Source organism: Schistocerca nitens, chromosome 2 (assembly GCF_023898315.1).
Source record: "Schistocerca nitens isolate TAMUIC-IGC-003100 chromosome 2, iqSchNite1.1, whole genome shotgun sequence".
Lineage (NCBI taxonomy): Eukaryota > Metazoa > Arthropoda > Insecta > Orthoptera > Acrididae > Schistocerca > Schistocerca nitens.
In genome coordinates this window covers 1183309232-1183335950 of record NC_064615.1, presented here as the reverse complement: position 1 = coordinate 1183335950, position 26719 = coordinate 1183309232, and the positions used below count along the sequence as shown (strand labels likewise).

General features: G+C 41.4%; 1 protein-coding gene across 1 annotated transcript in view; it reads right to left on the bottom strand.

The window, feature by feature from the left end:
- LOC126235648 (dynein axonemal heavy chain 3) overlaps positions 1-26719 on the bottom strand; it is a 1245905-nt gene that overhangs the window by 710710 nt on the left and 508476 nt on the right. The window contains exons 27-28 of the mRNA XM_049944362.1: positions 2986-3136; positions 2668-2828 (exon numbers count right to left, since the gene is read on the bottom strand). Of these exons, the coding sequence (XP_049800319.1) occupies positions 2668-2828; positions 2986-3136 (312 nt within the window). The remainder of the gene's footprint in view (positions 1-2667; positions 2829-2985; positions 3137-26719) is intronic.

Sequence of the window (26719 nt, the reverse complement as noted above, 5' to 3'; positions counted from 1 at the left end):
ACTTCAGAAAATGCTAGCAATGCAGATCATAAAAACTGGGTAAATTTAAGGTTTATGCATTGGTCGCCTTTACTTTTCCATTTGCTGGAATAAATTTTCATAATTGAAAGTTCACAGTCCGGTTAATAATTTTCAATAACTGCTCCAGTCTGAATCTAACAGTCCCATGTCCAATACAGGCAGCAATATGGAAAGACTACCATAAGGTGCAGTGTCAGGAAGTGGTGGGGCCGGGACGTGGGATGGATGTGTGTGTGTGTGTGTGTGTGTGTGTGTGTGTGTGTGTGTGTGTTGGTGTGTTGGTGGGAGAGGGGGGGGCAGGGGGGGACAGAGAAGGAGAAAACTTTAGTGTGTGCATTGGCAGAGTGTGCAGCACAATGAGGGTGAGGGGACATGAACTGGGAGGAGGTGATGGGACAGAGTGTGTGGAACTGTTAGGTGGAAGGTGTGGGGAGTAGGTTACCATAGGTTGAGACCGGGAGCAGAGATTATGTTGTAATGATAACTCCATCGGCTCAGTTCAGAAAATCTGGTGGTGAAGGGGAGGAATTCATATGGCCCAGGGTTTCAAGAAACCATTCAAACCAAGCATGATTGATGCTGCTGCGAACGGCTTTGATGATGTCACTACTGCTATGCTGACTTCATGTGCCAATTTTTCATATTTACCAACACACTGCTTGGACTGTCAATCCACACCACTGGTGGCAAGTCTGCCACTGAGCACCACAAAGGGCATGAGCGAAGGCGTTCATTTAAATCTGCATTTTACCAGAGGAAGCGCCAACAAGAAGCACTTCTCAGAGGTTCCATGTGAAGGGGGCCTAAAGTGCACACTGTTGCTGACTTCAAGCGAGGGAGTTTATGTACTGTAGTGCTAAGAGGTCACAAAAACAAAAATGGTTAACAATGAATGAAAAGGTCAAGATAATCAATGTCTACAAAAAGGGAAAGCTTAGTATTAGATATTGCCAGCAGGTTTGCAGTTGGAAAAGACAGATCAGTGACATTTTAAGAAACAAAAATGTCATTCTGAAATCGTGGACTGGAACTGATAACCTTACCAGTAAATGTCCTTTTCCCAACATACTAGACCTAAAAGTTGACAATCTGACAACTGAGTGGGTCTGCCATGCTCACACCAATAACTTACCAGTTAGGACCACTAATCCGTGAGAAAGCACTCGGAATCACCACAGAGTTAGGGCTTAATGATTGTAAATCTTCTACTGGTTGGCTCGAAAACTTCAGGAGTAGACACAACATCTCTTTTCTAACCACTGTTGGTGAATCCAGTTCAGTGGACGAAAACACCATGTTAGACGGGCAAAAAAGGGTAACAGGTATTTGCGAGGGTTATGAAGAAAGCAACATTTTTAACTGTGGCGAGACTGATCTTTCCTTCAGAACTCTTCCCAGTAAACTATGGTCCTGTTCAGGACACAAAATTTCAAAACAGCAACTCACTATTCTACTGTGTGTTAAAATGATAGGTGAATTTAAAAAGTATTTAATTACTGGTAAGGCCACGAAGTCTAGATGTTTTAAGGACATTGACTTGAGTAAATTGAACGTGGAGTGGTATGCTAATAAATGATCTCAGGTGACAGGAGCAATAATGACTGAATGGTTGCATGCATTTGATAGAAGAATGGAAAGACAAAGGAGGAAAGAGATTTTGTTTATGGATACTGCCACTTTCAATTGTGATGCTGCACTAGAAAATGTGAAATAATCTTTTTGTCCCCAAATTCAACTTCACATTGCCAACCACTGTTTTCATGCAGCAAGTGTTGAGACATATTTTGTCTCAAATGGACAATGTTAAATCTGGATAAGAACTTGGAAAATTTACTAGTGTATTGGATGCATCCAGTGGATTTCTTCAGCCTTACAACAAGCAACATACCTACAATACAACCACCAACTGTTTCCAGAAGGTCAGCTTCATTTTTAATGATCTTGCTTCAGCAATCGACGATGGTGTCAGAGAAAACAATGTCAAGGGAGATGAGCATGAACTTCACACTTCAGTAAAGAAAACTGATGGATCTGAGGGTTATGCCAATATTGACAATGTACTGCTTACAGAAAGTACATCAACTAGTGTAAGTGAACTCATACAACAGTTTCATCAAGACAGGTGTGGTGAAAATGTTGAGAATGGACAACAAAATGAAGATGTAGATGATGTAACTGAACTGGACTTCACTCCACTTTCAAGTAAGCAGAGAGTGTAAGAGGCAAGAAAATTGAAACACTACTTTTTAGTGGGGGGGTATTAAGAGAGACAAAGTTTAATGTCAGCAGTTAAAGTGCAAGTTGAAAAGACAGTTATAAATTACTCTCTGGTTCAGAAAACATACATGACTACCTCAAACAAACCTTCCAGATTGCATGAAAGAAATTTTAATACCATAACATATTATGGTACAGGGATTTGTTAATGTAGTAATGTTAGTAAGTGGATATAAATTTTCACTATGTTGTTTATACAGCACATTTCTGTCTGTAGTTCATTGAATGTAGTGTATTGTATTGTATACTGTATTTTTATCCTTTTCTGGTTAGCAGACACTTTTTTAAAGATGATATTTTTATTTTTCCCACAGATGTCTGCCATTCAGAAGTTTTACTGTATTATTATCATCATTATTATTTTCTTACCTGAATGATTTCACCTGACATAAGGCACAACTTCTTATTGTCATCGAGTACAGTATTCATGTTCTCTATCCACACAGCATCAACTGGGCCGTCAAACATGATCCATTTCCTGTCAGGTGTTGTTGCAGATGCAAATTCTCGAAAAGTATTAGCCAACACACCTGAAATGAGTCAAGGAACATTTCATAAACATAAAAATGAAAATAACCATCCACCATCTCATAACACAAATAATGAAAAATGCATGAAATCTGATAAAACATGATGTAAAACAAAAAATATATGACTGATGGAAGCATTATTAGTGCTAAAACTTACCATCTGACCATTCATGAGAAACAGGATCGAAGCAACCATACAACTGCCCCATTGTTATTGCCTTTGGGTTAATTATTCTGTAATGTGCTCTATACTCTTCCATCACTGACTTTCGATTATTTGCAATATCAGTCAAAGATTCTGCAAGTGTCTGCAACATTCAAGAGAAATAATGAGACAATATTAGCCAGGTCATTGACAACATGCTCTTATCAAATCTTTAGGTCGTCTATATGCTGAAAGCTGAAAACTGAAAGAAATAACAAGCTGGGCAATGGAAGCCAAGAAATGCAAGAATCTTCATGCTCTTACTTCATGGGGAGCCACACAAGATGACAGAGCGTGAATAACACTATTATTATTTTATTTGGAATCGCTGCAATGCTACCCCTGAACTCTATGAATGAGAAGAACTCTGGATTTCACGGTCACTGTCATCAGCGATTCTGTAAAAACTTATTGCCCCTGATGCATTCAGTACAGTTCTGAGACACCATTTGCCAAGCTGATTTAATCTGCCTCAACAAATCTTTTCTAATAATCTATTAACTATGAAATATTGGCTATTACAACTCAAAAACAGCGTTAGTAACTAATTTTGCTTGAAATCTTCCACCTACGACAATGAAACTATAAATCTGAAATGACACAACTTCCTCATTTCCCTTAATGTGGGTAAAGATCCACTTATCAACAGTTCTGTATTCACATCTGGTCTCCATATCATCATCTGGACACAATATTTCGGTGGTCCATCTGGCTGCTACTTTTAAGTGAGTAGGCCATGGCACTATCTCACGAGAACTGAAATCAAACACGCAGTGGTCGCTCGTGAGTCCACCACGTATGCGTGAACATAACCACCCTCCACCAACAGGTGCAACAGCACAGCAGTAGTGAAAGCTCATAGAAATGATAAATTGATATCAAACACTACTTTGAAGGCCGAGACAAGGACTGTTGTTTCTTAACATCAAAGAGAAAAGGGTTCCAACTCTTACTTAAAGGATACCCCTTATCTCTGTTTATAATATTGTCAGACAGCCCGATTTCAATGGCTTCTTTCACTACACAGAACCCATACCGTGACACAAGGGCAACCGCTTGTGTCTCATCGTACAACATTTTATGTCCTTCCGTAAGACAATTTTCTGCCACCCTGTACACAAGCAAGTGGTCCTGAACATGTTGGTTCATAGAGCCAAGGTTATCTATGATGACGACCACCTAAAATCTGAATTGCAGAACTTCAAACGTGTTATCAGGGAAAATAGATACAGCAAAGGAGACATCGCAAATGCTCTCAAGGGCCGCCGACAAAAGACATCTGGTAAATCAGTAGAAGAGGCCAAACGGACTGCATTTCTGCCACACTGTGAAGCAACTAGCAGTAAGTTAGGATGTCTACTGCAGAAACATGGGCTAAGACCAGTCTTCTGCCCCACCCCAAGATATAAGATATGTTGCGCCCTGTTAAACATGACATCGATCTCCGAGTGTCCGACGTGTACGGTATACCCTGTGAATGTCGCAGAATGTATATCGGACAAACAATTCACACGGTTGCAGAGTGATGTGCTGAGCACAAGCACCATATAAAATAAAGGGAGCTTGACAAGTCGGCCATAGCGTAGCACTGCCTAGAAAACGGACACAAAATACAGTTCAAAAATACAAAAGCGTTGGCTCATGGATCTACATATTGAGACCCCATTATAAAGGAAGCAGCCATTTAAACAACAACCAGAGACCAAAGGCACACACTCATCAGGGCATGCGGGGTCAGGCATTGGACATCAAAAGAAAGCAAAGACAGATGTGCGACACGGGAGCGGCAGTTCCAAACGTGGCGCCTGCCTCTGGTGCCACCTGACATCACCGGTGCTGCCACAGGCAATAGCTCTGCTAGCTGCCCAGCTCAACATACGTGCACACGCCACATTGGGTCTATCTGATTGGCTGCCGATGATGTCACCGTGCCTATATAATCGAGAAACCGTAGTAGCCCCTGCAGTCAGTGAACTCCTGACAACGATGGCGGAGATGGTCATCGAAAGCTCAAGGATTTTATTCGAAAGCTCGAAAACTGAGAATATTTCATTCACGTATGCGGTCACGAAAGACTCTAAGGACAGATGATGACACCTGTCGACATGTTGTGATCAATCTCACAAGCAAACAACTGGATGATACTACGGTGGCAGTATTGGAGAAAGGATTGAATTTTGCCCCTATGCCCAAGAATGTTCCCCTTATGAAATTAATTTCCACTGTCGAACAAGTGGTGTCCAGACTTCCTGACGATCTAGCTGATGAGCTTAGGCAAGAGGTTTCTCATACATTGCACCGGTGCCACCCCCACGACATAACATCTACTCGCTTGAAAGAGCCACAATCCGGTCCGTGAAAGAAAACCAGGATTTAGTAATTCTTCCAGCAGACAAGGCCAACATGACGGTTTTTCTTTCACACGGGACAATTATGTGGATAAAATGGGTCTTTTGCTTGCAGACTCGGCATACTGAAGATTGAAGAACGATCCAACTGCACGTATAAAATGCAAGACACTTTCACTTTGGAAGAAGAGTTCATTATCTGATAACGTTCTTAAAAAACTTCGACGTGGAGCTACAGGTTCTTTGACATTAACCGGTTGGCTAAAGGCACACAAGCAAGGAGTACCTCTTTGGCCTATTGTTAGCAGTTTGGGCTCTCCTACTTACAACTTAGCCAAGTATTTAGCGTCCATTCTCAGTCCCCATGTTGGAAAATACGAACACCATATTTCCAGAAAATATGATTATTCAGAGTTTGAAATCTTTGTGTCTCAGTCCCACAGATTTGCTCATTAGTTCTGATGTTGTGTCTCTGTTTACCAGAGTTCCTCTTGAAGATTCTTTGCAGTTAATTAGTGAAAAATTGGATGAAGAAACAACTAAGTTTTGTCACAATGTGTTGACATTGACACATTTTTTATTTAATGACAAATACTTTGAACAAACTGACAGAGTGGCTATGGGGAGTCCACTATCCGCCATAGTCCCCAATTTGTTTATGGAAGACTCTGAGGACATGGCACTGAAGATGGAATTCTCAAAACTAACTTGCTTCTGGAGTTATGTTGACGATACATTTACGATATGGCTATATGGGAGGGATGCTCTAGATCGTTTCCTAGATCATTTTAATTGCCTGCATCCCAATATCAAGTTCATGATGGAAGTTGAAAAGGATGGAAAACTTCCATTTTTGATGTCTTGGTCTACAGGAGGGACAATGGGACATTGGTATATAGTGTTTATCATAAGCCCATGCATACGGACCGATATCTTTGTGCATCAAGTTGTCATCCATCGTACCAATGTAATGGGGTTCTATGTACATTGGTAAAAGAGCGTACGCCATCTCAGATGCAGATAGTTTGACACAGGAGCCGGACCATCTAAAAGCTGTGTTCAAACAGAATTGTTATACTGACAATTAGATCTTCCGTGCGCTACGGATTGGACGTTCACGGGAACCGACAGAAGATACAAGCAAATCGGTGGCATTCTTACCTTTTGTGGGGAGCATATCTTCAAAAATAGGTAGAATTTTAAAGAAATTTAATGTTAAAAGTGTATTCCATCTGCCAGCTAAGACCAGAGCACAGTTGGGCTCAGTGAAGCATGATTCAGGTTTGAGAAAGCCCAGAGTCTACAAGATTCCCTGCCACTGCAGGAAAATCTATATTGGACAAATGATTCGTATGGTCCAGGATCGTTTTGTGGAGCATCATCGTCATATGGATTTATTTCAGCCAGAAAAATCTGCAGTGGCAGAACATTGTCGTATGGAAGGACATAAAATGTTGTATGATGAGACACAAGCGGTTGTCCCTGCGTCTTGGTATTGGGACTGTGTAGTGAAAGAAGCCACTGAAATCTGGCTATCTGACAATATTATAAACAGAGATAAGCGGTATCCTTTAGGTAAGAGTTGGAACCCTTTTCTCTTTGATGTTAAGAAACAAGTCTTTGTCTCGGTCTTCAAAAACTGTCATTAGTGTTTAATATTGATTTATCATTTCCGCAAGCTTTCACCACTGGTGCACTGTTGTACCTGTCGCTAGAGGGCTATTATGTTTCCACACGTGTAGTGGACACATGGTTGATGTATAAACGAGCCACCACAGCATGTTCTATTTCAGTTCCAGCAAGATAGTACGACGGCCTACTAACCTGAAGATGGTGGCCAGATGTACTGCTGAAATATTGTGCCCATATGAAGAAATGTTCCAGCTGGAGACCTGACACAAATACAACCAATTATTACACTGGGAAAGTTTACAGAACCAAAACATTCATGTACTTACCAATATTTGTGTCTCTAGTTTTGGTATCTTTCTCCCAGATTGGTAAGCATTTACTGCATTTTGAGGAAGATGTAGCTCTTCTTTTTTCTGTGATACATGTAGACTGGAATTTGAATAGTTTTTAGGTAGAGCTTGTACCTAGAATTTAATGTTAACAGGTATAGCTTCAAAATATCTGATCTTACTCTCTGGCATGTAACTGTCATCAGCAAGTAATGGGGCTAATTCGATTATGAAATCAGCAGTTCTGAATCTGAAGCTAGCTATTTGTAACCTCTCATTTCGTTCTTCCAGGCCACCCAAGGACATTTTACATTACGTACCAAAAAGCATTGTAAACGGGCTTACCCCTTCAGTTTTACTTGGAAATAACTGATGCCCTCGATTCAAATTTATAATGTCTACTTATCTGAATGCTTTAAAAAATGCACATTATTTTTTTCTTCTGTTGCATTTTCACAATGAGTTTAAATGTTTGACAGCACACCACTTGTTAAAGACCATTCTTGCTTCATGAGTAACTGGATGCACTGCCAGACCACTGCCTACAGCAACAAATAAGTTTTCAAAGCCATGACAATACACACTGAAAAGTATTAAACATACTTAACCAATGATATGTTACACATAACATTCGAAACTCATTGTTTTCAGCACCAATGAGAAAGCACAAGTATTCTGTCAACACACTGTGAGACCTTAACTATTCCCGGCGAACTGAATGTTCAAATTACTTACGGGTTTGCTGGCGGGTGATGTCGGCGAACACCGCCGATATTTCGACAGGAGCACACCCTGCCATTCTCAAGGCACAAATGCAAGGAAGAAGAAATGTGCAAGCAAATTTAATACCTCAGTTCACAGGGGAAAAACAAGGAAGACACCACACACAGAACAAGTGTCAACATAAACAAAGATAACCAACATAAGAAATATCGATAGTTACTATTAATCAACAGGTGAGGTAGCATTAATTCTGTTGCTCTGTTTTTTGATCAGAGACAGAGCTGGATTCCACGCAGCATTTAAACAAAATCCACCATCTCTGTTAATAAAGTTGCTTGATAGTCTGATTTCAACAACTTCCTTAATAACACTATCCCAATAGCTGGACGTGCAAGCCAGAATCTCCGTGTTGTTGTATTCCATAGGATGACCGATTTCAGAGGCAATGTTCTGCAATAGCGGATTTGCTCGGCTGTTGTAAGCGTGTGTGACGCTTATGTTCAATACACAGGTCTTCCACAGTCCTGATTGTCTGACCAATATATGACATGCCACAACTGCAAGGAATACGATAGACCCCAGCCTTACGCAAACCAAGATCATTTTTTACGGATGCCAACAGGGCCTTAATCTTAGAACGTGGTTGAAAAACACATTTCACATCATATTTCCCGCAAAATACGGCCAATCCTGTTGGAAATGCTTCCTGTGTAAGGCAAAAAGGACGTAGACTTTGGTGCCACTTCATTACTATCGTCACTCACCCGTTGCACAGAAGGCTGATGGCGCAACGCACATTTGATCTGCCTCTCACTATAACCATTCTGATGAAAGGTGACTTCGAGATGTGATAGCTTGGCTGCCAAACTTTCAGGGTCTGAGATAACGTGGGCACTGTGAATCAAGGTGCGAAGTACTCCTTCACGGTGAGCTGGATGGTGACAACTATCAGCTCACAGATACAAGTCAGTGTGGGTAGGCTTCCTTTTGACCAACACATCAAGGGAGGGAAGGCATCCATTCTTTCCCACCTCCATAGTGAACTGAATATTCGGGTGGATTGAATTCAGATGTTCCAAAAACCGGTTTAAATTCTCACTACCATGAGGCCAAACAACAAAAGTATCATCTACATATCTGAAAAAACATGCAGGTTTCAAGGTCGCTGACTCCAATGCACGTTCCTCAAAGTCCTCCATAAACAAATTGGCCACAATAGGTGACAACGGGCTTCTTATTGCAACTCCATCAGTCTGTTCGTAGTACTGACCATTGAATAAAAAGTAAGTGGAAGTCAGCACATGTCGAAACAAATTTGTTAACTCGACACCAAACTTAACTTCAATTAGCTGCAGCGAATCAGAGAGAGGGACGCAAGTGAAAAGAGAAACCACATCAAAACTGACTAAAATATTAGACATTGAAACACAATCCCTGCAATCGATGTAATAAATCTGCAGAGTTCTTAATGTGGTGTTCACAGCTACCTACTAGTGGGCTCTACAAACTCTTGATAGTCTCCTGTGACAAAGAACTTTTCTTCAGGAGGTTATTTTTCTTTCTCTCAACACACTTAGTAGGGTCAGCACCAATTTTGTGATACGCCAAATCGGAAAGTAGACACTGCATCTTTTGAATGTAATCGTGCTTGTTCAACAAAACTGTGGCGTTTCCCTTGTCCGCAGGTAAAATAACAATATCAGGATCCATTCTAAGTGAATGCAAAGCAGCCGTCTCAGCTGGGGTAATGTTACACTTGGGTGGACTGGCCCCAGTCAACACACGACAAGCTTCCCTCCTAACCTCTTCCGCAGCCTCGGAAGGCAGTTTATAAACAACCTGCTCGATAGAACTAATAAAATCAATGACTGACAAACTCTTAGGCGTCGGTGCAAAGTTCAAACCTTTCCCCAGCACAGACAAAGCTGCGTTGTCAAACGTTTTCTCCGTGAGATTGATCACAGAACGTCGAGAATTAGAATTAGACACTGAGCCAAGGAAGTGTTGAAACTTTGCAGAATGACGAGCAGTTACAGATTGAAATTCCCAGTCAGACTGTGACCAACAGGCATCGTCCACCAAATCCCATGAAAATTCAGAAACATTAGACGCCATCATTAAATGAAGCTGAAATAATTCCTTAGAAACAAAATCTAATTGACGGCGAGTATAGTGGTACGTTGGGACATTCTGTTTATAGGAAGCCTACCCACACTGACTTGTATCTGCAAGCTGATAGTTGTCACCATCCAGCTCAGCGTGAAGGAGTACTTCGCACCTTGGTTCACAGGGCCCACGTTATCTCAGACCCTGAAAGTTTGGCTGCTGAGCTATCACATCTCGAAGTCACCTTTCATCAGAATGGTTATAGTGAGAGGCAGATCAAATGTGCGTTGCGCCATCAGCCATCTGTGCAATGGGTGGGTGACGATACCAACGAAGTGGCACCTAAGTCTACGGCCTTTTTGCCTTACGCAGGAAGCATTTCCAACAGGCTTGGCCATATTTTTCGTCCGTAAAAGATGATTTTGGTTTGCGTAAGGCTGGGGTCTATCATATTCTTTGCAGTTGTGGCATGTCATATATTGGTCAGACAATCAGGACTGTGGAAGACCGGTGTATTGAACATAAGCGTCACACACACTTACAACAGCCGAGCAAATCCGCTATTGCAGAACATTGCCTTTGAAATCGGTCATCCTATGGAATACAACAACACGGAGATTCTGGCTTGCACGTCCAGCTATTGGGATAGTGTTATTAAGGAAGCTGTTGAAATCAGACTATCAAGCAACCTTATTAACAGAGATGGTGGATTTTGTTTAAATGCTGCTTGGAATCCGGCTCTGTCTCTGATCAAAAAACAGAGCAACAGAATTAGTGCTACCTCACCTGCTGATTAATAGTAACTATCGATATTTCTTATGTTGGTTATCTTTGTTTGTGTTGACACTTGTTCTGTGTGTGGTGTCTTCCTTGTTTCTCCTCTGTGAACCGAGGTATTAAATTTGCTTGCACATTTCTTCTTCCTTGCATTTGTGCCTTGAGAATGGCAGGGTGTGATCCTGTCGAAATATCGGCGGTGTTCACCGACGTCACCCGGCAGCAAACCTGTAAATTATTTGAACTGTCAACACACTACTCACACCTAAGTACTCCCAACACCAAATTGTAGCAGCCTCAGGGTGAGAGGCCAATACAGTGTAGGGGTCGAATTGTAGCAAGTGTGGCTGGTGGATGGCTAGGGAAACAAGGATGGAAGGTTGTTGTTGTTGTTGTTGTGGTCTTCAGTCCTGAGACTGGTTTGATGCAGCTCTCCATGCTACTCTATCCTGAGCAAGCTTCTTCATCTCCCAGTACCTACTGCAACCTACATCCTTCTGAATCTGCTTAGTGTATTCATCTCTTGGTCTCCCTTTACGATTTTTACCCTCCACGCTGCCCTCCAATGCTAAATTTGTGATCCCTTGATGCCTCAAAACATGTCCTACCAACCGATCCCTTCTTCTAGTCAAGTTGTGCCACAAACTTCTCTTCTCCCCAATCCTATTCAATACCTCCTCATTAGCTACGTGAAGTACCCACCTTATCTTCAGCATTCTTCTGTAGTACCACATTTCGAAAGCTTCTATTCTCTTCTTGTCCAAACTAGTTATCGTCCATGTTTCACTTCCATACATGGCTACACTCCATACAAATACTTTCAGAAACTACTTCCTGACACTTACATCAATTCTCGATGTTAACAAATTTCTCTTCTTCAGAAACGATTTCCTTGCCATTGCCAGTCTACATTTTATATCCTCTCTACTTCGACCATCATCAGTTATTTTACTCCCTAAATAGCAAAACTCCTTTACTACTTTAAGTGTCTCATTTCCTAATCTAATCCCCTCAGCATCACCCGATTTAATTTGACTACATTCCATTATCAACGTTTTGCTTTTGTTGATGTATATCCTCCTTTCAAGACACTGTCCATTCCGTTCAACTGCTCTTCCAAGTCCTTTGCTGTCTGACAGAATTACAATGTCATCGGCGAACCTCAAAGTTTTTACTTCTTCTCCAAGAATTTTAATTCCTACTCCGAATTTTTCTTTTGTTTCCTTTACTGCTTGCTCAATATACAGATTGAATAACATCGGGGAGAGGCTACAACCCTGTCTCACTCCTTTCCCAACCACTGCTTCCCTTTCATGCCCCTCGACTCTTATAACTGCCATCTGGTTTCTGTACAAATTGTAAATAGCCTTTCGCTCCCTGTATTTTACCCCTGCCACCTTCAGAATTTGAAAGAGAGTATTCCAGTTAACATTGTCAAAAGCTTTCTCTAAGTCTACAAATGCTAGAAAAGTAGGTTTGCCTTTTCTTAATCTTTCTTCTAAGATAAGTCGTAAGGTTAGTATTGCCTCACGTGTCCCAAAATTTCTACAGAATCCACACTGATCTTCCCCGAGGTCTGCTTCTGCCAGTTTTTCCATTCATCTGTAAAGAATTGGCCTTAATATTTTGCAGCTGTGAATTATTAAACTGATAGTTCGGTAATTTTCACATCTGTCAACACCTGCTTTCTTTGGGATTGGAATTATTGTATTCTTCTTTAAGTCTGAGGGTATTTCGCCTGTCTCATACATCTTGCTCACCAGATAGTAGAGTTTTGTCATGACTGGTTCTCCCAAGGCCATCAGTAGTTCTAATGGAATGGTGTCTACTCCCGGGGCCTTGTTTCGACTCAGGTCTTTCAGTGCTCTGTCAAACTCTTCACGCAGTATCTTATCTCCCATTTCGTCTTCATCTACATCCTCTTCCATTTCCATAATATTGTCCTCAAGTACATCGCCCTTGTATAAACCCTCTATATACTCCTTCCACCTCTCTGCCTTCCCTTCTTTGCTTAGAACTGGGTTTCCATCTGAGCTCTTGATATTCATACAAGTGGTTCTCTTCTCTCCAAAGGTCTCTTTAATTTTCCTGTAGGCAGTATCTGTCTTACCCCTAGTGAGATAAGCCTCTACATCCTTACATTTGTCCTCTAGCCATCCCTGCTTAGCCATTTTGCACTTCCTGTCGATCTCATTTTTGAGACGTTTGTATTCCTTTTTGCCTGCTTCATTTACTGCATTTTTATATTTTCTCCTTTAATCAGTTAAATTCAATATTTCTTCTGTTACCCAAGAATTTCTATTAGCCCTCGTCTTTTTACCTACTTGATCCTCTGCTGCCTTCACTACTTCATCCCTCAGAGCTACCCATTCTTCTTCTACTGTATTTCTTTCCCCCATTCCTGTCAATTGTTCCCTTATGCTCTCCCTGAAACTCTCTACAACCTCTGGTTCTTTCAGTTTATCCAGGTCGCATCTACTTAAATTCCCACCTTTTTGCAGTTTCTTCAGTTTCAATCTGCAGTTCATAACCAATAGATTGTGGTCAGAATCCACATCTGCCCCTGGAAATGTCTTACAATTTAAAACCTGGTTCCTAAATCTCTGTCTTACCATTATATAATCTATCTGATACCTTTTAGTATCTCCAGGATTCTTCCAGGTATACAACTTTCTTTTATGATTCTTGAACCAAGTGTTAGCTATGATTAAGTTATGCTCTGTGCAAAATTCTACAAGGCGGCTTCCTCTTTCATTTCTTCCCCCCAATCCATATTCACCTACTATGTTTTCTTCTCTCTCTTTTCCTACTGTCGAATTCCAGTCACCCATGACTATTAAATTTTCGTCTCCCTTCACTACCTGAATAATTTCTTTTGTCTCATCATACATTTCATCAATTTCTTCATCATCTGCAGAGCTAGTTGGCATATAAACTTGTACTACTGTAGTAGGCATGGGCATTGTGTCTATCTTGGCGTTCACTATGCTGTTTGTAGTAGCTAACCCGCACTCCTATTTTTTTATTCATTATTAAACCTACTCCTGCATTACCCCTATTTGATTTTGTATTTATAACCCTGTAATCACCTGACCAAAAGTCTTGTTCCTCCTGTCACCGAACTTCACTAATTCCCATTATATCTAACTTTAACCTACCCATTTGCCTTTTTAAATTTTCTAATCTACCTGCCCGATTAAGGGATCTGACATTCCACGCTCCGATCCATAGAATGCCAGTTTTCTTTCTCCTGATAACGACGTCCTCTCAAGTAGTCCCCACCCGGAGATCCGAATGGGGGACTATTTTACCTCCGGAATATTTTACCCAAGAGGACGCCATCATCATTTATTCATACAGTAAAGCTGCATTTCCTCGGGAAAAATTATGGCTGTAGTTTCCCCCTGCTTTCAGCCGTTCACAGTACCAGCACAGCAAGGCCGTTTTGGTTAATGTTACAAGGCCAGATCAGTCAATCATCCAGACTGTTGCCCCTGCAACTACTGAAAAGGCTGCTGCCCCTCTTCAGGAACCACATGGAAGGTACAACGCTTTTATTCATCTTGCAGTACAACATTCTTAACGTGATGACACTGCAGTCACTCCAGTAGCACATGGTGTGGGGGTCCTGCAGAGTGCTGCAGAAGCTAGCTCCTGGGCCAAGTCTAGCTACGATGTGCACACCCGACATTGGTGACATTCATTTTCCCTCTCACTAATGTGTGCCCCAGTTTGCAGAGTGTGGCAGCACATGGCAAATGCCGGCAGTAAATTTTTGTACCACAATTTTTGTGGAAATGTCACTAGCCAGTAGAAGAATTCGCTTCCCGCACCCCGCGACGGTGAGAGGTGCTAGGTGCCGGAACACTCTCCGGGTGACTGAGTGCAGAGAACGTACAATCTGGAATGTGAACTGCTGCCTAACGAGGCAGAAGCTTGGCAGCTGCCATAGACTGCGTGGAGGAGGCTCATCCACAGAGGGTGGACTTAGCATTCAGAGGCGGCCTGGTGGAGACAGCGGCCCTCTCTAGCATTAGCTGCTCATTGACCCATAACCCAGTTGTGATCAGTGTGGCCAACGTTACATGGCGGTTGCTACAAGGCTGTGCTAGTCTCTTCTACAATCAATGAGTATTTCTACCACTTAAACCGCATTTATTATGCCGGTGCACAGCTCCCGACAACGTAGGAATCGCCATCCCTGTGGCTCGACGATGTAGAAACCCTTTTCAACCGTCCCACAGTCACAGAATATTACTGCCTCGTCAACTGTCGGTTGCCCATTGTTTTTAGACACAGCCTTAGCAGCGCTGCTATTTCCACAGTAGTGCTCAAACTTAGTGGCGGCACTACACACCTCTCCCCTTTCAGTAGACCCAGCCCCGGGGTCTCTATCCCTAACCGGCCTGTACAAAAAGACTTCAAATACGTGAACACAACATACATTATTTAGAGTTTCCTTCTTAAAATTACACTGCTTGATCCACATGCTGCTCAAACTGTACATTCACTCTATAATTGTAGCACGTTGGCTGTTGCGTATCAACTTATCTGTCAAATCCTACATCGTTACATTGACCTTCTCCTCTTATTGCAAGCTACCCAATATGCATTTCACTTACAACAACAAATAACAACTATCTGTTGTATTAGATCATATTATTTTTTTTCATTCCTTTCTTTTCTTATATATAAGCTATATGTAAACTGTATGGGTTATAGATACCCTCAAAGATAAATTAACCAGTTGTTTTGTGGCAAGGATAATGTTACGATACATCATTAAATATCAGTAAGGGGCAAAATAAGAAATACGCTCCTTAATTTACTAATTCCTGTATCTTCACACTCTTGTTTTGAGAAGTGGTAGTGTACGGACGTATGCCTCAGGTGTGTTGTGGAATTTCTGTAAAACATCTAAGCACATGTCTTTAGGAATCACTGGTAGTTTTTCTTGCAAAGTAATCCATTAACTACCTTAAACTATCCTTTCACATTCTCAGACCAATTGAAGGCAAGCATAATTTGAAATATCTTGGCATCCTTCTTCTGCTCAGCAGAGAGATCCTGGAGTGCAGTGAAACAGTCACTATCTTCATCAAAGTCTTGATGGTCCTGCACAGGGTTTCTCAAGAGACAGTCGGCATCTAGATGTTTTCTTCCACTTTTGTACACTATGGTAATTATTCTTGAAGACGTAGTGCCCACGTGGCGAGTCACCCTGTAGGATCCTTACGACTTGTTGTTGTTGTGGTCTTCAGTCCTGAGACTGGTTTGATGCAGCTCTCCATGCTACTCTCTCCTGAGCAAGCTTCTTCATCTCCCAGTACCTACTGCAACCTACATCCTTCTGAATCTGCTTAGTGTATTGATCTCTTGGTCTCCCTCTACGATTTTTACCCTCCACGCTGCCCTCCAATGCTAAATTTGTGATCCCTTGATGCCTCAAAACATGTCCTACCAACCGATCCCTTCTTCTAGTCAAGTTGTGCCACAAACGTCTCTTCTCCCCAATCCTATTCAATACCTCCTCATTAGTTACGTGATCTACCCACCTTATCTTCAGCATTCCCTTACGACTTATCAACCGACAAAGTGAATGATTGTCTGTAATAACTGTGAATGGCCTTCCATAGAGATACTGTCGAAATCTGCACATGGCCCAGATGACAGCAAGACATTCTCTTTCTGTAGTTGAGTAGTTTCTCTCAGCTTTTGTGAGTGTCCTACAAGCATAGGCTATAACATTCTCTTTTCGATCCGAAATTTGCACCAGAACAGCACCGATCCCATATCCCCTGGCATCTGTGTGTAGTTCTGTAGGTGCTCTCTCATCATATAGAACAAGTACAGGGTCAGTCGTCAGAGCTTTTCACAGAACTTAGAAAGAATCTTGTTGAGCACCACACCAGATAAATTTAGCATCAGCTTTTAACAACTCTTGGACTGGCCTGGCTTTGATACAAAATTCTTTGATAAAACGACGGTAATAAAACATAATCCAAGGAAGCTTCTCACATCTCTAACACTTTTAGGAATAGGAAATTTCGTTATAGATCTCACCTTTTCAGGGTCTGGCCGCACAGCTTTGTTTGACACAAGGTGTCCAAGTATTTTGATTTCTTTTGCTCCAATTGGATTAAATTTCAGTCCACCTTGGTGTAGACACTTAAGAACGGCCCCCAGTCTTTTTATGTGTTCATCAAATGTCTCTTAGAACACTATAATGGCACCTAAATAACAAAGACACATCATCCAATTCAGGTGCCTTAGAAGATTATCCATCATCCATTCAAAAGTTGCTGGTGCATTGTACAAACCAAACGGCATTACCTTAAACTCATACAGGCCCTCAGGGGTGATGAATGCAGTTTTCTCATGATTAGTCTCATCTACTTCGATTTGCCAGTATCCCGAATACATGTCCATGGATGGGAAAAACTTAGCCCCCTTCAGACAATCTAGTGTATCATCAATCCACGGAAGAGGTTGAGCGTCCTTTTTAGTTATCTTATTAAGCTTCCTGTAATCAACACAAAAGTGCCAACTGCCATCCTTCTTCCTGACGGGGACCACTGGTACGACCAAGGGCTCTGCGAAGGCTGAATGATGTCATTCTGCATCATTTTCTTTACCTTGTTGGGAATTATTCAACATTCCACTGCTGACACACGGTATGCTCTCTGGCTTATTTGTTGATGGTCTCCAGCGCTAATTTGGTGCTTCACTGTCAATTTGTCTACTTTGATCTTCACCTGAGGACTGAAGCATGCAGAGAACTCTTGAAGAATAGCAAGTAGCTTCTTCTGTTTTCCTTAGTGAGATCAATGATAGTCAAGCTAGAAGATCTTGTCTCATAGTGGTAGCACTAATTTTGCCCACAGACTTGGCATGGGAAGTTTCTATGATGCTCAGCTGTCCTGCAATTAAGAGCTCAGTGTTTGCTATGCACATGTGTCTTGGGAGGATCTGCAGTTTTCGGTGACAGTTAACTATCCAAAATTCACCAAATCTGTTTTTAAACGAGACGACAGAGGCTGGGATGACCAAGTTATTCTCCAGTGTTAAGCTTCTCTTACATTCCACTACAAGATCCATGGGTTGATTCATGGCATGACACGTGACAGTTACCTTTGTAGCACTGACTGCAGAAATTATCACTTCATCCAGCACACATAGTCTCCACACACTCAGATGTGCATCTTCCTGTCCACAGTATCTCATCCCATCTAGCATAATCTTCGAGCGACCACAATCTATTTGTTATGTATGCCTGACGCATTTAAAGTTAGTTCCAGCATCTATTGATGACTGGTGAGAACCACTTCCTCTCGTCTAGTGGAAAGTGCTCCAATCTCCAATGACTGTATTTGCTGCATGCCACTGGTGAAGAGGTGAGGCATTGCCACAATTAGAATTCCCCTAATCTCTACCCATGGAATCTGACAACCTGGGAACTGGGAGCTACAATACAGTCATCTCCCTCTCTCTCATTTGGCAACATCTGTCACTCACTAAAATCAATGTTTGTTTCACTAATTAATATAAACCTAACAAGGCTATTCTTCTTTATTCCTTAACAGTACACCGCATTAAATAACCTGTCAGACTTCCTTGACCACAATTCATATGGAATTTCATGCTCAGGTTGCACAATGTCCTTGTGTGCACCTTTCTTGCCACTAGACATCTCTTTCAACTTGGTGTGTGGCGATACCTGTGTTACTACATCAGGAGTGCCTTCATACAGTTGCAGCATCCAACACAAACTACTTTTGTATGTCAGTAACTGAAGTTTGACTGTATCTGATGACATTGTTTCAATTACCTAATACAATCTCTGGTTCCATGTAGCAAATTCTTTGGTCTCACCCATCATATTACCCTTTGTCCTACCCCATTCCATACCTGCTATTGTTCCAGGTCTTGGTGTTTGTCCCCTGATCAGGCTTCAAACCCCTCTCATTGGTTTGCTAAAATGCTTAACAGAGTCATCATCCTTGCCAGTTTTTTGGATGACTTTGTCGAAAGGCAAAAGCATCTTCCTTCCAAAAATCACCTTCTATGGAGATAGCCCAGTACTGGTATGGGACTTCAAATTATATGTAGTCACATTCATAGTGGTACAAGTTTACACAGTAACTTAACATCCGACCTATAGTATGATGCACATGCTCCATCCTACAATTATTTTCAGCATGCAGCAGACTATTTCTTAATTTCCAACCCTGTAGCAAATAACATAGTTGTGTTATCAGATCAATCATGATGTTTGTCCCTTGGTCTTTAATTATGGTTTCCGGCACACTAAATTTCAGCAACAAGTTGATGACCAATGCTTTGTGCCAGTGTTGCTCCTTGTCAATTTGGAATGGCAGTTATTTCCATGTACCGAGAAAAGTGGTCAATGATGGTTAATACAAAATGGTTTCCTGCAGGAGTCCAGTTAAATGGTCCCAAGATATCCGTCTCAATCATTTGAAAAGATTTAATTAACTCTGTCAGCCTTTGCAATAGCACTAGCTTATGGCTCATATCTGATCATTGCTTAATTGCATACAATGTCTTATGTACTGGTCCGTATCTCTCCTTCTCATCTTGCACCAGTAGCATTCCACTAGTGTTTTATTCATTGTTCTATACCCACCATTCTCAGACAGCAGGTGATTATGTAACTTCTACAGAACTTCTGCCTTCTGCTCAGCTAACACTACCATGCACAGTGCCAACCTTCTTGTATTACATAACAGGCCGTCACATACAATAAACTGCAGCTGTGTTGCATACAGTTTGCAGCCAGCACTAGCACACTGCACTGCATGCCTCTGTCCAGTCTCACCACCTGTAGTACCATTACCTTGCTATGTTCATGTACAACTTCACCTTTGAAATCCTTTGGTCACAGAGTGAGTAGAAGAGTTCTTTAGCCCTAACAACCAACTGAAAGCTGTATGGTTGGTTACCATCTTAAATAAATAACACCAAAAGTAGGTAACTGCAAATATCAAATTGATCACGTCTTTTTTTGTCACGGATTAGATCCCTCTCTGCTCTATTCAACTGTCGGGAAGCATATGCTACAGAATGTTCTTTACCACCCACACCCGATTCAAAACCTAATTGGAAGCATTACATGAAAAGCGCAAACTCTGTCTCGTGATCTGGAAAAGATAACACCGAACTTGGTGTTAATAGCTTCTTCAGTTTCTAGAATGCATCCTGGCATTCCTTTGCCACTCAAACTTTATGCCTTTCTTCAACAGCTGCAAAGCATACAACACATTGCCAAGGTTTCAACAACTGTTGAAAAGCTGCTGGTGCATTTTTAACCCAAGTGTCATCCTACAATTTTGATAATGGTCCTTAAGCAGTATCTCCAGCTGGTGGATACCATCCATAGAAACATGGTAAGAAATGTATTCAGTGTTCCAAGTTGCCAAAAGTCATAGTGATATTCAATGTCAGATACAGGTCAAACACTGCCTTGCTGTTGCCAGCATATCCTATATGTCTTAGACCCATCTGGTGCCATCTTCAGTAAGCATCCTCCTATGGACTAGTGCTTCCCTCTACTGTCCCATCTGCTAGTTGTTGGTTAATAGCTGGCTGCAAATACTGATATATAACAGAAATAACAATTTTGGTATTTCCACTCTATCTGTTTCTTCTAGATGCTACACAAACCTAGACAATGCAGCTTCCGTGGCAGTCTGAGTCAGACTGGAGAGCACAATTGCTGTTTCCCAATTATCCTCATTTAGGACATCCAGACTACCTACCAACAATCCCTTTATCAGCACCAAAATTATCTATACTTCTAGGTATCAGTTCACCATCAACTTTCACTTGTACATGTACATGCTCGTTCTCACAAAGCAACATCATGTGTTCGATACTGATGTATCCAATAGATCATTTTCTGCAAATAGTTCTACCACACACAACATATTAACATGCCACCCATTCAACATACATTGCCTATGGCCAATTTTTGCAAGCTGTGTTATCAGAAAGACTAGCCACAGGACCATATAGTAACCTTCACTTTGTGTGGCACAACTTCGACACATTGCTTAAAATGTGGTGGCCCAACCTGAGTATTCACCATTGCTGAACACTAAGACTTATCTTACTGTCCCCAACCTCACACAAAGTATAGCGAGGTGGATTCAATTGCCTCCGATCTACTAAGTCCGTACTTGCCACTGGCACATGTGCCTCTGTTTGAAATGAAAACTTGCGCTTCTTCCCACTCACAAATCCCAATAACTTGCACTTCTTTCCACTCACAACTCCCAGTATATCAAATTCTGCCTCTGCATACATACTAGTAACATCGAAAGTTACTGGGAACAGCCCTTGTGTCCTTCTTGGGTTTAACACTTGTCTGTTTCGTACCTGCTTACCCTTGCCACTTCTAATATTGCTTTGATTGTGTCCTACAACACCATGCCTATTACACTGAGACTGTCAACAAAATGGCTCTGAGCACTAGGGGACTGAAATTCTGAGGTCATCAGCCCCCTAGGACTTAGAACTACTTAAACCTAACTAACCTAAGGACAACACACACATCCATGACCGAGGCAGGATTCGAACCTGTGACTGCAGCGGTCGCACGGTTCCAGACTGTAGCACCTAGAACCGCTCGGCCACCCCAGCCGGCAGAGTGTCAACACTGGCACTGGATGTGCCATACCTGTCCACATCTATAGCACTTTATGCTAGTTAAAAAAGAAAACGCCACCTATCATGTATTCCCATTGCTTCATCAATTTCATCAAACTCATAACTAACCTGACCACGGAGTATATGTCCTTGGCCTTAGAAAGGCATCCAATGGTCTTTGTTTGTTTCCCTGGTTCATGACTGTATTCAGCACATCATCCTCCCCCAAACTCTTATGTTTGCACATTGAGTTTATGTATTCTGTCCACAAAATCTTTCACCGACTCACCATGCTCCTTTGTTAAACTACTCATCTGCTTGCAGAAATACCTCGTACTGTTCTGTTTCCCATATCTTTTCAGGAAGACTTGTTCCAACTCCTTATATGTGCATGCGTTTCACAACCCTTCTATGGTGTTAGTTTCCCTATCAATTGTAACTTTGCTATTTGCAGTAACTGATCTGGTGACAAACATCAAAACTCAGCTGTTTAACTGCAGATCATGCAAGAAAGGCAATAGATCCTCAGCTGAGTTTCCAGCGAAGGGTGTGGTCAAGATGGCAGTGGCTGGATCTACTAGAAGACTACGTGTTAAGCTAAAATTAACATTTTATCCCTGCAAGCCACCCAAGTAATTCTGTTTAACTGTGATATGAAATTAATCAATAACTGCATACCCTCTTGTCTGGTTACACTCTCCATTCTACACTCTGCCTCTGCTGAGCCTTAATACCCAATACCAATAAGACCAGTAATTAATAGTTTATATGCTGCAATACATCAGTTAAAACCTACATCTCATCATCATGAGCCACCTCAACACAATGTGTTGTTTAGCCACGTAACCATACCTAAAAATATTAAAACAAACTGCAGCCACCGCCTCATTACACAGGGTGCAGTAACCTAGTAAATTGCACCAGCATCTCACCGGTTGCAAATATTGCTCCCTAGTGTTACAATGGAACTGAGAAAGGTAAGTGGGTTGTGATGGCTGCACTAGAGTTACCTGCAAAGTACTTTGAATTTGCCGCACAGACACCGTGTTACTTTCAATTTTTTATTTTTATTTGAATGCACAATGTCTGTTCCTTCGAAAGGATAGACACCGTGCAGTTCCCACAGCTATGGAATACTATATGTTATAATTCATAAGCCTGGCTGGGCAATGGATTCACTTTCTTCAGTGTGGATGCACAAATACGTCTGACCTCCTGTGGGAACATCTAAGTAGGTAACAGGATATAAAGAACAGGGATTGCGGGTAGGTTTCGTTCGGCGGGAGTACGGAGCGGCCACGAGGCGTACCGAGACAGTCTGTGCAGTTGTGACAACACTGTGTCTCGGATGGTGCAGTGATTACCACACCTGCCTAGTAAGCAGGAGATCCCGGGTTCCAATCCCGGTCCGGTGCCACACTTTCACTCGTCGCTGCTGATTCTGCTCAATGTCTCAATGTAACTGATAGCAGCCATCCCCCTTCAGTTTACATATAGACCCCCTTCTATTTACATATAGACCCCATATTATCTACGTACGAAAATAGGAAGACAGCCAAAATAATCAATGACGATTAGGTCACTCTACTGTCTGACGACTGTTTGTGTTGCAAGGAGGTCAACACTGCTCACACTAGCTGCTACCCGAGGACGTCCAACACAAAACTGTAGTGGGTGGCCCAGGGTGAGAGGTCACTACGGTGTATACCTCGACATGCGATGGCGGCTAGAGATGGTGGTATTGGTTGGTAGTGTCTAGGAAAACACAGCTGGAAGGTTAAACATTTTTATTCAAATAGTGCTACAACAACTGTAGTGCAGTGATGCTGTGCTAACGCCACCTCGAGCGTGCTGTGTGGAGGTCCTGCTGACTGATGCAGAAACTTCCTACACCTCTGGCTGTGACATCAGTGCCCAGCACTACCAACACTAGTTTTGCACACCTACTGGAATGTAGGTAAGTATGCACAATGCACCAGCACGTGGCACGAGCTAGTGGCATGTCTGTCTACCAGAGTTCTCATGGAGATATCAGGACCCAGAACAACAGTTCACAACCGTGGATAATGAGGGAGGAGGGAGGAGGGAGTGTACTGGATTCACACACGGATGGCAGTGTGTGGGAGACTGCACTGACCTGGACTACTGAGTAAGGCCCTCTAAGGCAGAAGTTTGGTAGCTGCTGCAGGGAGCCTGGGAGCAGCTCATATGTCGCACAGTTCTGAGACCATGGTGGAAGACTTACCACTCACAGATGCTCCAGTGGAAATGGGAGCCCAGTTTGGCATTCTTTGCAGCCGCAGGTTAGCTGTTATTTCCATGGCAGTGCCAAAAATTTAGCAGTTGCAATACTTTTTTAAAACTGAGTGACTTTCTACACAATGTTGAAGTAAACATGTTGATAGGAAGATTATTCCAAACATAATGTGAAATCTATGGAATCCTGTGACAACATAACATTTTTATCCATACGCTGCATCAGCAATAGTGGATGGTGGTTTCTACCATTTGTATGCTTGTATATTACAAAGAAAACCATTTCCAAACTACAGTGTCTTCTATAGATTGGCACCAAATAATTGATGAATTGCCACCAAATTCTGCACCCTTAAAGTTAAATTTGATGAACATTTTCCATTAAAACCCAAGAGATATTCAAATGCTAAATCAAAATGTAGACAAAAACTACAAAGTAAAGAGGTGGTATATTCCTAGACTAGCCAAAATAAAATTTATTTGTCCAAAAACTAAATGACAAGATCAAAGCTGCTAAAGATATAGATATTAAGGACAGACTGTACTCTAGTTATTTACAGACCAATAGGATCTACGGAAAGGAAGTAGAAAAAGGAAAGAAGGAAAGCAATGCCAGATTTATTGAAGAAGCTCACAATCCTTGTAAAGCAGCATGGGATCTGGTTACTGACCACAGGAAAAAGCCCACCTCTTGCTCTAATTCTTGCAGTCCAGATGAGTTTAATGACTATTTTATAAAAATAGTGGAAAACACAGTAGATGAAATTCCTGACTTTGGAATACATCCTGCAGCTGCTGTGAAATTTGAGAATAAATGCAGCATGGTAACATGGAAGAGAGTGTATCCAAAAGAAATAATAAAAATTGTAAAATTGCTACAAATCTTCAGGGACCCCTGATATTTATGGCATGTCCTGTACTATGTTAAAAAATATAATCAGTGAAATTGCACAGCCATTAACAGTGCAGGGGAATTTACAGACTTTCTGAAAGTAGCGCACACAGTGCCTGTTTACAGAAAAGGCAGTCCACGTGAAGTGTCAAGCTACAGGCCCTTATGAGTACCAGTACTAGAGAAGGTGATGCAGTCGATAATGAAGGAACAACTATTAAGTTACTTTGAAGGAAATAGTCTTTTTTATGATGCGCAACATGGCTTTCAGAAGGGTAGGTCAACAACGACAGCTGTACTTGACTTAGTTACAAACATAAGTCAGGGTTTTGAAGACAAAGAGTCTATAGCACTAGTATTCTGTGACCTCAGTAAGGAATTTGACTGCATCCCACATAAGGCCCTGCTCAGAAAGCTAAAAACATATGGTATAGGGGGATCTGTCCTGTGAACTCTTGAATCCTACCTGAGAAACAGACAGTACATTGTCTCCGTGCAAGGAGCTGATTCAGGTGAGAAGAAGCTACAGCATGGTGTGCCACAGGGATCGGTAACAGGGCCCCTGCTGTTCCTTATCTTCGTAAATGACATAGGCTCCAATGGGCACACCTTGCAGTTTGCAGATGATACAATCTTGTTCTCAAAAGGAGAGAATGTTGTACAGGCATTCCAACAAGCAGAAGTTTTGTTGAATGAAGCTAACGCCTCTTTTATCATGAACAGAATGAAAATTAATGAAGAAAAAGCTCAGAGGATGATATGCAGCCTCAGCAATACAGGAGCACTGGGTAACACAGCAGATGTTAAACTTCTGGGCTTTCTCATTGATACCCAATTAACCTGGCAACAGCACACCAAATATGTATGTTCCAAACTTTCACAGGTCCTGTACCTCTTGAGGAAACTGAAAAGTATAGTACCAGAGCAGTACCTGCTAACTGTGTACTATGCAATGTTCCACAGCCACATCAGTTATGGGCTGTTGTTTTGGGGCCATCCTGCAGGCTGCGAGAATGAGCTTTTACTGCAAAAGAAAGCAATGACGATCATTACTTCTATATATATATATATATATTGAACTGCCTCTTCCACATAAAGAGAAATAATGATATCTACAGAATGAGAAATGACATTCACAAATGCAGCACTTGCATCAAAAACAGTATCGACATGCCAAGGTGTTGATTAGCAAAGACACAAAGCAGCTTCCCAATGGTGGCCCTAAAACTGTTTAATTCTCTACCTGATGACATTCAGTCTTTACCATGAGAGCAGTTTAAAACTACTATTTTGTGTAAGCTAAAAGAGCATCCCTTCTACAATATTGAAGAATTGTTCTCTAGTAATAGCATTGTGTTTACTTGAGCTGCAGCTGAGTTCCATGACTCCAACAGCAACCCTTATATTTAATTTCATTATATACTTGTATCTATTTTATTGTTGTGATATTATTGTAATCTAATTTATAACTTAAATATGTCTTGCGGTATTAAATTACTATCATAGTAGAGTTGTATTCATGTATTTTGTTCTTGACACTGTCTGTCCAGCTGTGGCTGGTGAATGACATAGAACTGGTAATAAAGGTGATAATAAAGGTAATACAGTAAAGAATAGATTGCTGATCATATGGCTGAAGTTCCGAGTCACAGATAGGCATAACAAACAATCTGCCATTATGAAATAATCCTGTGAAATTGTTAGATAATATTATAATGAAAACTGAAATAATGAAAAATGTTGTACCATTAAATGATTTTCTTTCTAACAGAGTTCCAAATTCACTATATCTAAATTTATGTTTAATTTCTTTCAGATACTATTAATTTGTGATGGTGTAACTCACAATAATGAAGGATTCTGTAATCATCCTGGGAATGTTTTAGTTCGATTTCAAGATCAGTTGAAGATGTTAGTTGATAGGGCAAATGTTGACAGTAAATTTTTTGTAAAAT